The 14333-nt window shown below is 41.9% G+C and overlaps 1 protein-coding gene and 1 long non-coding RNA gene across 2 annotated transcripts in view; one reads left to right on the plus strand and one right to left on the minus strand.

The window, feature by feature from the left end:
- Nucleotides 1-189, plus strand: part of LOC118098255 — a 37216-nt gene extending 37027 nt beyond the window's left edge. The window contains exon 6 of the long non-coding RNA XR_004694144.2: nt 27-189. This is a non-coding gene — a long non-coding RNA (uncharacterized LOC118098255). The remainder of the gene's footprint in view (nt 1-26) is intronic.
- An 11868-nt stretch (nt 190-12057) lies between these two features.
- Nucleotides 12058-14018, minus strand: bhlhe22 (basic helix-loop-helix family, member e22). Its single transcript, XM_035141876.2, has one exon. The coding sequence runs from the start codon at nt 13806-13808 to the stop codon at nt 13002-13004; it is 807 nt and encodes a 268-aa protein (XP_034997767.1). The 5' UTR covers nt 13809-14018; the 3' UTR covers nt 12058-13001.
- Between the last annotated feature and the right edge of the window lie 315 nt (nt 14019-14333).

The raw sequence follows: 14333 nt of genomic DNA on the forward strand, positions 1-14333 counted from the left end.
CTCCGCTCTACCTTTTTTCATTACAGGAGCAGGGACCAAAAATGCAAATCCAGGGTCCTTTCTCGAGAAGTCATTAGAAAAGTGACACATCAAACAACTGGCTCCAAGTGGCAAACCCCATCTTACATTATTGCTACATCATTGTTTTCATATTTTAATTTCTGACGCGATTATTGTGGCCTTTTTCAAACTCACAGTTTCAATAAAGAAGGGTTTCGCTTTGAGCAGCTCTCTGGTGTCATTGTTTAGATGGCCTCAGCTTTCACTTCCATGTTTAATATGGCAGAAATCCTTGATGATCTGAATAGCAAACACATCCTAAAGAGGGTGACTGATAGACTGGATCTGTGTCATGGCCTTCTCTGAAGAGGTGATGAATTGGCTTAATGGTGAGAAGATGAGAGAGCCACACTTGGGGAGGGAGGGGGTGATGGGGAGCATTAAATGACATGTTTTTATAGCCTATCAGTATTGTCATAGCCCCAGTGTAATTTCAACCTCTTTTTTTTGTGCACCATTATCCAGGCTGGATGTTAGGCCTTAACCTTGGTTAAACACACAACTCTCTCTCCCATCCCTGGTAACTCATGACGCCATGTGTCCTCAACAGTAAAGCAAGTTCACGAGCTGATTGAGCTTCAACCATGAGAAGCGAATGCCAACTGGTACTTTAACATGTGCTGTCTGCAATGATTTTCATGGACAGCAGTAATGCGTTTTATAAATATCACATCAATAACATAAATATCTGTGTTAGATGGATTGCCAGGTAATTTTGTGTCACCATAAAGTTGAAGTTTTCATTTATTAGTAGAATGTCTCAGCGAGAACGTACGTATTAGCTAGAAATTTGGTCGACACTTTCTTTGTCCCCAAAGGATGAAGTTGAATAACTTTTCTAATCCCCCTAACCCCATTGATCACTGTTCCGTACTAAATAACAAATGTTAGCTTTCTAACTCTAAACCTAATGCAGTAGGTGTAATGTCTAGAATCAGCATGATAGCATGCATAAGGTAGCTTTATGCTCAAGCTACTGCTAGACTGAGACTAAGTATGGCCTCAAAGAGAAATGCGGCACAGTCACACCGAAATCTGCATTCTGCTCGTTTCAGTTGACGTTGTCGAAGGCTTGAACTAATTAATGGAATGAATAATAGACAACAATTCTGGGGAAGGTGAAGTCTATGTCCCGGACCAATATGTTTCCCTTAACTTTGAACCAAACCTTATCCCCAATACCGGCTTATTTCCTGGTCTTGGTATCTAATGGTAACCCACTCATTTCTAAATGTAACTGGGTGACACATGTGCACCTTGGGTGAAGTTCCCTCAGTCAGAGTTCATTCTTAACTGAACTTGCAAAGTTACAAGGCCTTCTAATGTCCAGCATTTTGACGGAGGAGGTGGGATTGACACGTCATTATGGAAATATTACTTATCTTGTTGTATCACCCAGGAAGGGAGGTTGTTTAGCTGCAGTGAGTAGAGGTTAGTGAAAAGCAAACTTTAAGGACTGTTTTTGTTTCCCTTCTAGGTCTTGCTGGTTATATTTATAATATAATAATAATATAATTTATATACTCATGCTATTTCCTGTCCCCTCTTGCAATTTCAGTGTGAATGCACCTTTTTTCTTGTGAGCATGTGATTAGAAAGGTAAACGAGACTTACTGGGATTTGTCCGTGTGAGTGTGAGGCTGCATTTTCTAAGTTCATGTTTACTTGAACCCACTCGTACATGCGAGCCAGACCCCGTGAACACGGAGACCCATTAGCGTGATATTCTCCTTGAGTATTTACCAGGCTGTCTTCAACACAAGTCATTATTTGTGATGAATTAGCAGGCTGATTATAGTGATATGCTCTAATTTGTAAATGAGCGGGGTGCACCTGTCAGTAAGACTCATTTGCTAATAACAACCATCCACTGAATAAGTAACGACCTTTCTAATTTCAGTTGACTCCTTAACCGTCTGGTTTGTAGTATTCTGCCCTTTCATTTTGCTGCAGATTTATTCCACCTTTCAAACTATATGTTTATCCTCATTCTTCCCTCTGCATTTAGCTGCTTGTCTAACAGGTGATCGGAGCCGAAACGATCAGTCCATTAATCAAACTGTTGCTTGACAGAAAAGTAATTGGCAACTGTTTTTATTGAAATTTGCAGGTTCGAATTCTGGACTGTTTTGTCAAAAATTTTAAACAATAGCTATAATGTTGAGTAAAAATCACCATGGGTATTTCCCAACCATTTTATGATATTTTATACACAAAATAGTCAGTCATGAAGAAAATCATTAAAAATCGAATTTTCCCTAACAAAAGTCAGACAATTCTGTTATGAACTCTTAAAACGCAAGACTAAGACCGAGAAGTGTGGAAATCATAAAACCAGAGTGACCAGCAAGAGAGAAGGAGCAGCAGGATGGGATAACTGGTTTCCCATTAAAAGATACTGCCCCGTTACTTTATTGAAATACAAGACTAGGGGGTATGTGACCCTCAGCCATTAAACCACCCTGTTAATTGTCTAATAATAAAATGTTTTTATTGTGCAAAACCCCTTTACTATAATTGAATTTCTCTCTGCTTCCACTCGCCTATTTTTTTTATTTCTCCCTTTTTGCTGAGGCTGTGAATCCTCACCATTACTGCTAATAATGACGGTTATAGGATTGGTTTTCCAGGATTGCCACTCATCCACCTCTTCTCCCTGCAAACTTTACATTTAAACCCCTCTCATTACAGCCCAGATTACAGAGGCCTATTGGTCCTCATTAGTGCCCACTGATCCTTGGCTGGGCCCATGTCCTAACATCTTTTAATTAGCATTCTGGAAATCTAATCAATGTAATAACTCGGATTAATCTCCCCTTTTGCACTTATTTTCACCCACTCTTTTATTCCTTGATGTTATTGGCTCCAAGGCTCCAAGGCTGAGAGAACGGGGGCCGTTTTCTCAGCCTACCAGGTATGTGACATGAGGGGAGACAAGACCTTGAAGGGCTCGTAGTTGAAGGGCAAACTGGATTGCTTAGTGGATTGTGATCAAACCAAATGACTTAAAAAACTCAAAATTCATTTCTGAGATATAATAATTTTTGTGTATTTAGAAAAATAACTGCACACGTGAGATATAAGTGTAAGTAGAAGAACGTGTACGCCTTTATACACATTTTAGTGACAGATGTACACGGAGAGTTGTGGGTTTTTCCTCTAAATGCCCTGTGAAGCCCCCAGTCCCCGGCCAGACCCTGTGGTGTGATATGAAGTGAAAGCCAAGGCGGGGTTTGGCACTTGTCGGCCATTTTGTGTCTGCTCTGATGCGTGATTTTACTGGGTGTCACTTTGGCTACATATCAGAGTCGGTGGTGGTGGCGGCGAGTGAAGCTGCAGGTCTCATTACAGCCTGTTTACTGCAACAGTTGCAGGGAAAACGCAGAAACCTGGTGAATTTTAACGACACATTTACGCAGGTTGTGGCGTCAAAAATCTAATTCTAGACCATCAAATCCTATTGTTCCCGAGCTGAATGTCATATCTTGAAATCGCAGATGCCAGTTTCAATTTTATCTGCTTGTAAAATAAGTAGAGGAGGACAAGCGCTATTAGGCCAAGCTGACTAGCATCCATGTGAGAGGACTGCAGTCTCTATCAGGCCAATATTCACACACCTTTGTGTACAGTAAAGTGCTATTTCTATGCCAGGTATCCAGGGCAGACATTTTGGCACAGCTTGGGCAGTACAGACAAAGACGCCAGGGTGTGATGGGACACAGACCTGCCATTTCCCAGCAGCACTGGCATGCCTCTCACTGTAGAATGATGAATGGTTGCACACACATCCCACACGTTTGCTCATGTGCACGCATGACACACATCAACGCATGCTCGTGTACACACATACACACACTAGCAAAAGTATACAAGCAACCCTCCTGGTCAGGTCAACCAGGCTTTGGCATTGCATCACACACACGAGCACAGAATCACACAAAGACAGGCGTCCTTACTGTAGCACTGCCATACTCAGAGCCAGGTGTAGGAGGAAGGGGGAATAAGGTTGTGTTTATTAGCTGCTCCCTTGGTGTTCTCTAAATTGCCTTGTTTGCTCGGCACAAGCACACAAACAGATGCTGTCCTCTCTGCTCTGGGTAATTCTCCTGGTCTCTGGGTATTTAGTGAAAGACCTACCGTACCACACACACACACACAGCCTCATTTGTGCCTGTGCACACAGTCTCTGCATACAAACGCACACATCAGACCGGGCGAAAAACACAGTACAGTCTGATTCATTGCGAAGAAGACATTGTCTCTCCACATAAGTAATTGGAGGGACCCCATACAGCAGACTTCACAGTGCCTAACCCTCTCAGCGACGCAATTTCACTCTTATTAAGAAAATCTGCATTTAGTAGGGACCAATGCTATCAGTCGAAATTAATCTGCTTTGACTGATCCCTAATGTGACCACAGTCATCGAGTAATTATTGTCTGGATGGCTGTGCACCAGCCTCATAACCACTGTCCCCCTCCCCTCCCCAAAACGGGCTAGTCTTGGTGTGTGAATCCCTACGTATAGTGGACTGGTTACAATGGGTGCGGGAGGCATGTCATTTAGCCCATGATCAGCGACTCGTGATTAGCCTGCCCTGTATTATTGTGATTAACGTCCACCCAGCGGACGACTGTCCTGTTGTCACCAGTGATACCATCTGAGATCTTGAGACTCTGGGACGAGGGCCAGTGGAAGAACCTGGTTGTACAGCGACACAAAACTGCTCACGCCGATGATGGCTGCATCCCCACACACACAAATACACACACACTTCCACTTCTTTCGCGTCAGTCACAAAATCGAATGCATGTAACGAGTGCAGTGCTCTTTCACCACGCGGCTATGTTTTGTCTGTGTGTCTGCTCCGATTAGTTAACCCACTACCTACTCTGCAGCTTGCGTGTTGTGCAGTATTTCCGTCAGGCTGCATGCCTTGTGTTGCCTTATGTGCTGGAAACCCCAAAAACCACATCTTTTTCCTGTGCTCCGTTTTCATCTCACACATCCTCGACCAACAAAGTCGATTTGATCACGGCTGATTATAGTAACGAAGGCAGTCCAAGAGAATATGCACTTTCTCACTGTACGTCAAATTAAATCAAAGCATGGGGGTCGAGCGCTGACCCCCCTCCGTCCATTCTCCTCAGACAAATGGTCGCATACACACAGGGGGCTTTAGAAAACAAGGCTGTGAAGCAAAGTGTGGCTGATGTCTCACTACTGCAACACACAGGACAAAGAAAGATAATCAGGGGAATTGAGAGGCTCAGATTAAATAGAGAACTTGTGTGTCACAGAGAAAAAGAGGAAAAGACGACCAAAGTTGAGAGGAAATAATTAAATGTAAAGTGTTTGTGCTTTATATATGAGCTTTATACAAAAATGTGATATTTCAGAAGAGGAGGAAAGAGGATTTTGCTGAAAACATCTAAACCTAGATAAAAACTTAGTTTTTCTTTTATAGTATTTTGATACTGAAAGTAACTGCAGATTTAAACATCTTAATTTCAAAAAATGTTTTTATTGAGGAAGCTTTTTATGCACAAATCTATGTATGTGTGTATCATTCCTTTGTAATTACTCGCCTAAACTCAGACCCCCTTCTCATGGCTCTTGTGCATCCGCCGGTGGAGAAGAGTCAGTTTTGATTACAAAGTAAACGCTGCAGCCTCAGACAGGGGGGTTACATGCTGATGTGCATTCTATCAGGATGATTTATGCAAATTATGCACATTATTCCCGCAGGAATCTCTCTTCTGAAAGTGCCAGGATAAATTGCCGGAAATTAGCCATAAAATTCACTGTGCAGGGAGTGTGAGGTGAAGGCCGCCGAGGAGCCAAGGACATTGGGCCGCCGCGGTTACGCTTGGCCTGGCCTGCCTCCCCCATGCTTGGCATTCATGGCTGTTAAAGACCTCTACTCAGACAGATACACTGAAGCCTCGAGTAGCACTCAGCACATCAGTAAGATCAGCCAAGCAAGTGTTACACTAACGGCCGGGGTTTCATGCTCTAGTAACATGACAGATTTTCAACAGAGGGAGGCGCATCGTCCACTTTTTCTGTTCACATTTCAGATTGAAATCCACTTTATAAATTCTCTTACATTGCTAGAAAAGACGCAGTTGATTGAGATTCAGCGGATGACCTCAAATCTAGTCAGCGTCAGATTGTTTTTATGTCGTCGTCATGTCTGTTTTTATGCCTCTGTTTATAATACACTTGACCTTGTTCATGGTGCATCTTAATCTTCAGATTACACCCCAATCAGAAACCTGTCCGGCAATCAGGTAATAAACAACATGTAAACAAGTAGTTGTCAGTATCTCAACACACAGTTCAGGCTGTGTTAGATGGCAGCTTTGTTATAGCTTTACCCACAACGCTGTAAACGCTCAGGCCTTTTATTTGTCTCATAATCTGTTTGTTTTAAAGAATGTGTGTGTCTCTTACATAAGCTACCTTTTGGACAAATATCTGACTAAATATGGGACGGCTTGTCCAACTTGGGACAAAAGCTGTGTCCCTAAATTGGAATAAGGCTGACTTTTGGGTCAGTGGTTAATGTAATGGTTAGATGGTTAGGGAAAGTCTCCAGGAAATGAATGTAATGTCCCCAGAAGTGACCTATGACGCTGTGCGTGTGTGTGCGAGAACGACACATTGAGTGATTCACACTGTTATTGTGTCATCCTCATGTCTTTATATCAATGTGGAAGCCACAATTAATGAACATCAGACTGGAGATGAAACCCACCTCACCTGAGTTTTAATGAACCCTGAGAGGATCAGGATCTGCATATCGATCAGGACAAGTGATCCCTCACGCACAACGTACACACACACACACACACACACACACACACACACACACACACACACACACACACACACACACACACACACACACACACACACACACACACACACACAGAGAAAAGATAGTGATTCCTGCCCAGTCCAAATCAGAAAACATGTTTTATAAATTTGGCCTAAATAATAAAAACATTTTGTTGCTTTTCTTTTCATTCTTTTAATCAGCTGTTTTTGTGTGAGTTTGTAACTGTGTTGTGTCTGAGTGCAGCTTAGTGTTGTATTGTTTTTTCCTGTTCATGTGACCCATGGAGGAGGCCGGGTCACTGAGAACGCTACATCCGCTCTAATCAAACAGCAGCACATTCTCTGAATGCTAAATTCACAGAGAAGGACACTTCACAGCTGATTTGAGAACTACAGTCACCGTATAAAGACAAAAATACACTAAATGTCCTTCATGTGTTGCTGTGACACTGTCATCATCACAAGGTTTGTTTAATGACATGATTTTATACTAGGATTGTTGACATTTGTAGGTAATGTGATCACGTTGTGAACCATTTAAGCAATTTGTCAGCATGCAAACTTCAAATTTGAGAATGTGGGTGAAAAACAACCCAACTTGATGTTTCTTATAAACACTGCGCGGTATGAAAATGTCAACAAATCAAATCAATGCCCTCCCATCAGCATTCATAATTTGATTTATTTATGAAAGCACTTTATCTCATTGCACCTGTTTTTGTTTGTTCAAACACGGAGTGAATTGTTATTGTGGGGAAAAAAACAACCTGCACAGCTCTGTCCACAACAACACCACAAATTACAGCCCTCTGCCATGACACAATTTAATCCCAGAGGAATAAAAGAACATCAGATTACGACACAAAGGCAGAGCCATCAGTAAACAGGGATTAGGGGATTGGGACTTTAATCTGATTAATATGGAGGCAGTTGGAATATTAGAGATTGTTACTCAACAACTGTATTCCAGATGAGAGGATAATCACACATTACTACGTCATTTATTGTACCCAGTTAGAGGTTTCAGAGCTAAACACGGCACCATATGTTTACCTGACCTCCAGGCTGCCTCAGAGAGGGAAAACATTCCCACTATAATGAATTAGGAGCTCATTAGGCCAGCAGCGAAACATACAGTCAGAAATGTACAGGACATTTGAGTGTTCAGACCAAGAATCACTGAATGAACTCCTCTTTGCCGGTGATAAAAACTTTTAACATAATTTCCCGAAAATAGCTTCTTTAGATTTAGGGAAATACTCTCGTGGTTTTTTTTTAAGTTATACTCCTGTATTTCTAATCATAATCATTATCCCATAAACATTTAATTGAGGTTTATTGGTTTTTTGAACACAATGATATCAAACAAAATCATGCAAATACACTGACAGGGGACAACATAAGGATCAAAATATATATTAGAATGGGATGTATAATAATAAATATAATCTTCACAGCATCCAATAGACAAAATTAAGGACCTCCTAATGTTAACCTATTTCAAACAAGTCAACTATATTCCTTTTTTTTTTCAAAGGCAAATTTCAAGTGTTTCATAACTTCTTCCAGTGTGTGACGAGAGGGTTTTGGACTTTTCCAGTTCAATAATTATACATTATATATAATATATAGCTTCAGTTAAATTATTATTGTCCATTCTATTCTATTCTATTCTCGCCTGAGATCTCAAGTATAGCAGTAAGAGGATGAGGTTTTAACAGCTGTCCAAAAATAGCTGTTTTGAAAATAGAGCTGCAAATAGTGTGTGTGTGTGAGAGAGAGGTAATTATGTGTATGTGGGTAGGAATAAAATATAACCAATGATAAAAACAGCAGTGACTGTGAGTAACTTGTGGAAAGTACAATTATGTAAAATGTTTCAATATTTAATGAATTGCAGTAAAAAAAGAAAATAGAGCTCCAATAATGGAAGACGATTCCGCAATATGAGAGTAAGATAGATGGGGAGTGATCTGCACTTTAGGAAACATTTTTAACCTTTTACAACATTACATTATGCCCATTCTGCCTGAAGTCGTACGTAGTCACTTTCATGCTGTAGCCTGATCCCTCTTCTCTTATACCCCAAACCCCAACTCCATCACATGCTGATTTTGAAATATTTAAAGAGAGAATCTGCAGGTTGAAAAGTTGATCAAATAAAGATGATGTTTTCCCTCCGACTGAGGAATCTGATTAAAAACAAAATATCCAAAGTGTGTAATCATTAAATAAAAGTTGAATTAGTTTGACACTAGCAACAAACCTGAAGAAATCATAAAGAAGTGAGACCAACTTAATATTTACTATACAGTTCTGAATCCCCTTGAGTTGTACACTTGTGTTGGTCTGCATTGTGTGTGCACACAAAGACAACATTATGCATTGCTATCAGTGCCCTGACAAAAGTGAATTACCACCCAGCGGTTGATTTGGTGCCTCAGCCGGTGCAGCACATATATCTTTACACAGTGTGACACAGCATGGATGAATCCATTGGCAGAGTTTTGCCTGTTACTGATATGAAGGGGACGTTTCGACTCAACACGCTTATGTATATTTTGACTTTCGTGTTTATCATTCTTAGCATACATCACATCAGCGTTATGAATAGGCACCCTGCTGGCCCTTGATATGGTAAATTGGACATTTTATGGTTTATGAAAAGGAGCGTTTTTTTATCTTCCACTTTTATTCATGAGCCCCGATTCTCCCTGTAAATGCGTTTAAGACAGATTCAGCTTTATTAGACTCATGAATACAAACGGTGCTGCCTATTATGACTACTGGCCCTGTGTTGGTGGCCACTGGAGAAAGCTTGAGCCTCCTGGTTTTCTCTTTCCGTGACACTTGTGAGTGCTGTGTGTCGTCGCCCAGTCCAACCCGCCCACATAACATTTCACAGACCCTCGTGTGTACATGACATTTCACTGGCAGAAATACCAACAAGTATCTAGCAGTTCCCACATCAAGAGGAACATGGTAGCGTTCAGTATTGAAGATCCTACATCTCCTACATGTTGTCGTCCCTATAGTGGTTGTGAACTTTTCTTTGCATTTGAACACATATTTGTTGCTGTGGTCTGTTTTCCTGTTGGCACTGTTGTTTCTGTGCTCCACACGCATATGGCTCTGTCTCACCCCTGGGGAATTTCCTCTTCTGGGCTAATGTGAATATTAGTATGGGTTAAATGCTCCAGTCATTTGTGCATTAATGCATATTGCATAATTAATGTATTTTGTGAGGTCTCCGTTTCTAACAGCAGGAGGAAATAAAAAAGCATTTTTGTGCTAAAACTTAAAATAATCAGTTAAACCCTGGCGCAGGATGATACCCGTGATGAGTTGCTGACAGGATTTTTATGCCAGAGCTGTTTTGATGTATTCAGATTATTTCCATTCTTGATTTAGGGCTGTTCTGTGAAGATTCGAGGCATTCAGGAGTGTGATGGGATTAAACCGGACACTGTAATGACCTTGTTGTCGGAATGGTTCATCATTCAGACACAAAGCTCTGAGATCGCAGCCTGACGGAAATCACACTTATAGAACACAATGACATTGTTTACTTTTATGTGGAAAGGAGAGAAAATATTTAGCTTTTTTGTCTTTAATTATTTGGTGAACTTTGTTCCTTTTAATCTATTTTTTATTGCGTGTTTTATTTTATGTATTGTGTCAGATTTAAAGGTAGTTTAAATATTTCAAATTGTGTTTGGATACATCCTATGTTACTCTGATCTATTGAATTTTAAGTGACCAAAACTTTTAATTTTTACACATTTGATGTAAAAAAAAAAATGTGTTGAGGAAAAATAGAATATCTGATAATCTTTTTTTGCCATCACAAAATATTATAATGTGCATCCATAAATAATTATTCCGGCACCAACTGATAAAAATAATTCTTACTTTAATTAAGTGTCTATTTCTTTCCTCATATCTGTGAATCTCTGCATGTCAGTCTTACACATCATCAAATCTGTCTTAAAGGAGATAATTAATGGTGTGAAATAAAATACAAATGAAAATGACGTGTATAAATCAATCTTAAGACTGCAGGATTTTTACATATTTTTAGTTTTTAGTCTGTCGTCTCTGCCTCAAGAGTAAAGTCAGTGTTTGGGTTCCAGGGATTTCAGCACCATGGACAGAGAATTAAGAATCAGTTACTTACACCTCAGTAAAATATGATTTTGTAAAATAAATAGAACATTTAAATATCACTTATAGATTGTGTCTTTAACACGTTTTTTTTATTTTATTAATCCAGCCTGTGTTTGATTAGAAATACGGTGTCCCCACTGTTTGGCCTGAGTGTTTCAAGTGCTCACATCTGAGGCAAAATGTCAAATTCCACCCCTTCTCTAAAGGATTGAGCTCCATGTGTCTGGTTTTATGTTAATATTCGAGATATTTTCACACTTGTGCTGTTTGGCCCTCGTCAGAATGTGGGGTGAGGACAGCAGAGAGGGGAGGACAAAGGGCGAGTCGATGGGATGAGTGCAGCTGATGGCTGCGTTGTGATTAAAGACGCCAAATTACGACAATGAGCAGTGTCGTAATTACATTCCTTAATCACATTCTGGGGCTCTAATTGCCCTAACGATGCGTTTCATTGTGTGAAGCCAGGTATTACAGTCGACACTTTTCATACACATTTGTTTTCGAATTAACGTTATTACGCAGCGTCGTGGCAACTGTTTTAATAATGATAATCAGGGTTTATTTATCTGCTTGTGTGTTTCTTATTAAAACATCCCCTTCCTGCCCTGAGGCAAACGTTCGCCCACCTCGTCTGGCCTTCGCTCCTAACACTGGACGTGACTTAAAACTCAAGAAGGCAAAAGTTGTCGGTTTTGATGGAGCAGAAAATTATTGATCCATTCCCCCCCCCCTCGATAGTTTACTGGAGACGTGGTGAAAGTACGAGACTGACAAATAACCGTGTGTACACCACCCCCACGAACGACGAAGGTCTCATTTAAAAGCAATCACTAATTACAAATTGGATTATTCATAATTTATTGTTCTTAAATCACAATAAAATGTCAAATTCATCTTATAATGTTATATGATCACGTTGAAGGTAGAATGAAAGTTGTATTTTCCACTTCCTCGACACTTCACAGATGAATCACCAGCAGTATCTCTGTTGTTCAAAATATTTTAATAAAGCTTTTCAACACTGAAATACATACAAATGGCCCCTCGTTGCTCATAGAATAACTTAGGTATCTACAATAATCCACATCTTGACCTGACAACGCGATTATAATCTGAAGACCTCGATCACATTGTGTGAAAAAACGGAAAAAAGACACATACAGCAACTGAAGTGAAACTACAATGTGCAACACAAGCAAAAAAATAAAAATAAAACCGCATATAAATATCCAAATAAATAAATTACAAAAGACACAGCGAAACACCGGATGAGCCTTGATTCAGGGTTTTCTAAAATTTGCTGAATTTTTTATTATGTCACAAAAAAGAATTGTAATCATCGTGCGCAACTTTTAACAAGTGTCTGGATCAGCACATAAATATCTGTTCAAACCACTGAACTCGTCCTCTGTGTCATTTTAACGTTGCCTTGCTCAGGACATTCCACGTGCGCAATAGAAAAGTTCATGAAAACAGGCCTTGCACCGGTGAAACAAAATGTCTCTGAGGCGAATCAAAACAAGCAGAAACCCGCAAAATGAAAGGAGGAAGCAGCAGAAAGTGAGGTTGGACTAACTCTCCAGGAAGGTGTCCATCTATTCAAGTGAAAAGGTCGCGAGTTGTCAGGTCGCCGAAATCTCCAAAAGGGTCCATAACAGAGCGACTCACACTCAACACCTGCAGCCACTCTCACAGGCCTGTACTTGTGTTCGGCCTTCACTGTCATTCATACCAGCACTTTAAGGATGATGTATATACACAATCAAGTATTGTTTGGACAAAAAAGCGTTTTGAATGCATTTAGTACATATTACAAAAGTATTCGTCGGCGTAACTTCTTTGTCTCTAAGCCTACTGACTTCAAGCAACACTCTCCAGAAGTGATCTCACAAGTGGTGTCTGCTCTCCACTGCGCTTCTCTGGGTCTCTGTTAAGGCTTGTCAGTGCACTGTTTGCAGAGGCTGGAGTTGGCGTTGTTGAAAAGGGCACATTTGTCTGGGCATGTGGCCGCGGCCACTCCGCTGGGGAAGGGGTATCCGGGCGGCGGCTCGTACGCGCCCAAGCCGGGATTGGCGAGCGCAGTTGTGGCCGGTATCGAGGCGGCAGAGATGGCCTGGCCCTGGTTGAGATATGCAACCAGCCTCCGCATCTCCTCCAGCGCTTGCGCCTGCATGAGGATGTAGTTTTTGGCGAGCAGCAAAGTGGCAATTTTGGAGAGTTTGCGCACCGACGGGCTGTGCGCGTAGGGGATGACCCCCCTGAGCTCATCCAGTGCGTCGTTCAGGTCGTGCATCCGTCGTCTTTCTCTGGCATTGATGTTTAGCCTCAGGGATTTCTGCTCTTTGGATTTCTTACCTCCTTCTGCTTTCCCCGCGGACACCGTCCGCCCGTCGGTCAGGAGGACCATTTCACACCTTTCGTCACTGTCATCGTCTTGGCTCTGCTCTCCGCCGCTGCTCTCCGCCGCCGAGGTCCTGTTGGCGCTCTCGCCGTACTTTAAGCACAAAGATCCGGTCGGCAGACCCAGTGGTCCCCCTCTAACTCCCGCGAGTCCTCCCGGCTGAATCGGGTCTGGATCTGTTTGGTCGAAGCAGCTCATCGGTGACTGGCGGTCTCTGGCTGGTAGTTCAATGCCGACCGACGACCTGAAAGGATCCATTTTTTTAGTGGACACGGCGCTCAGAGTTTTGTGGAAAATGTCCCCTGCGCCGCCGGGCAAGTTCATCCCCCTGTCCATAGCCTCGGTTCCGCGTTGTTGCGAGCTACGGTCCCTTCTGGAAACTCTTGACGCGTCTCCGCGACTTTCTTCCCGTGTGCGCACTGCACGAGTTGAGTTGTGCGTCAGTGGTGAAGTTGTGGGCTTGTCAGCTGAGGTGTGGAGACGAGAAGGAGACTCGTGTAATAAGTGCTGCTCCCTCCTGCCTCTCTCTCCCTCTCTCTTTCTCTCCTCCCTCCTTCTCTCTCTCTCTCTCTCTCTCTCTCTCTCTCTCTCTCTCTCTCTCTCTCTCTCTCTGTGTCTGTGTCTGTGATTCACCTTCACCGAGTCTCCACGATCATCCTCGTTACGCACAAGACGCCTGAGTCTTTTTACATCATTATCTCAGGCGGGTTATTAAAAAGGATTCGCCTGTTGGGACAGAGACACCGTCTCCCCCTCTCACTCTCCACCCAATCAGGTTAACGTTTTAATTAATGGCATTTAAACGATGACAAACAATACCGCGTGCACTCCATCTCCCCCTGTGCGTGTGATTGTGTGTGT

The sequence above is a fragment of the Hippoglossus stenolepis genome, chromosome 19 (assembly GCF_022539355.2).
Source record: "Hippoglossus stenolepis isolate QCI-W04-F060 chromosome 19, HSTE1.2, whole genome shotgun sequence".
Lineage (NCBI taxonomy): Eukaryota > Metazoa > Chordata > Actinopteri > Pleuronectiformes > Pleuronectidae > Hippoglossus > Hippoglossus stenolepis.

Coding starts and splice junctions, on each gene's coding strand:
- bhlhe22 (XM_035141876.2), bottom strand. CDS start 13,808: ATGGACAGGGGGATGAACTTGCCCGGCGGCGCAGGGGACATTTTCCAC.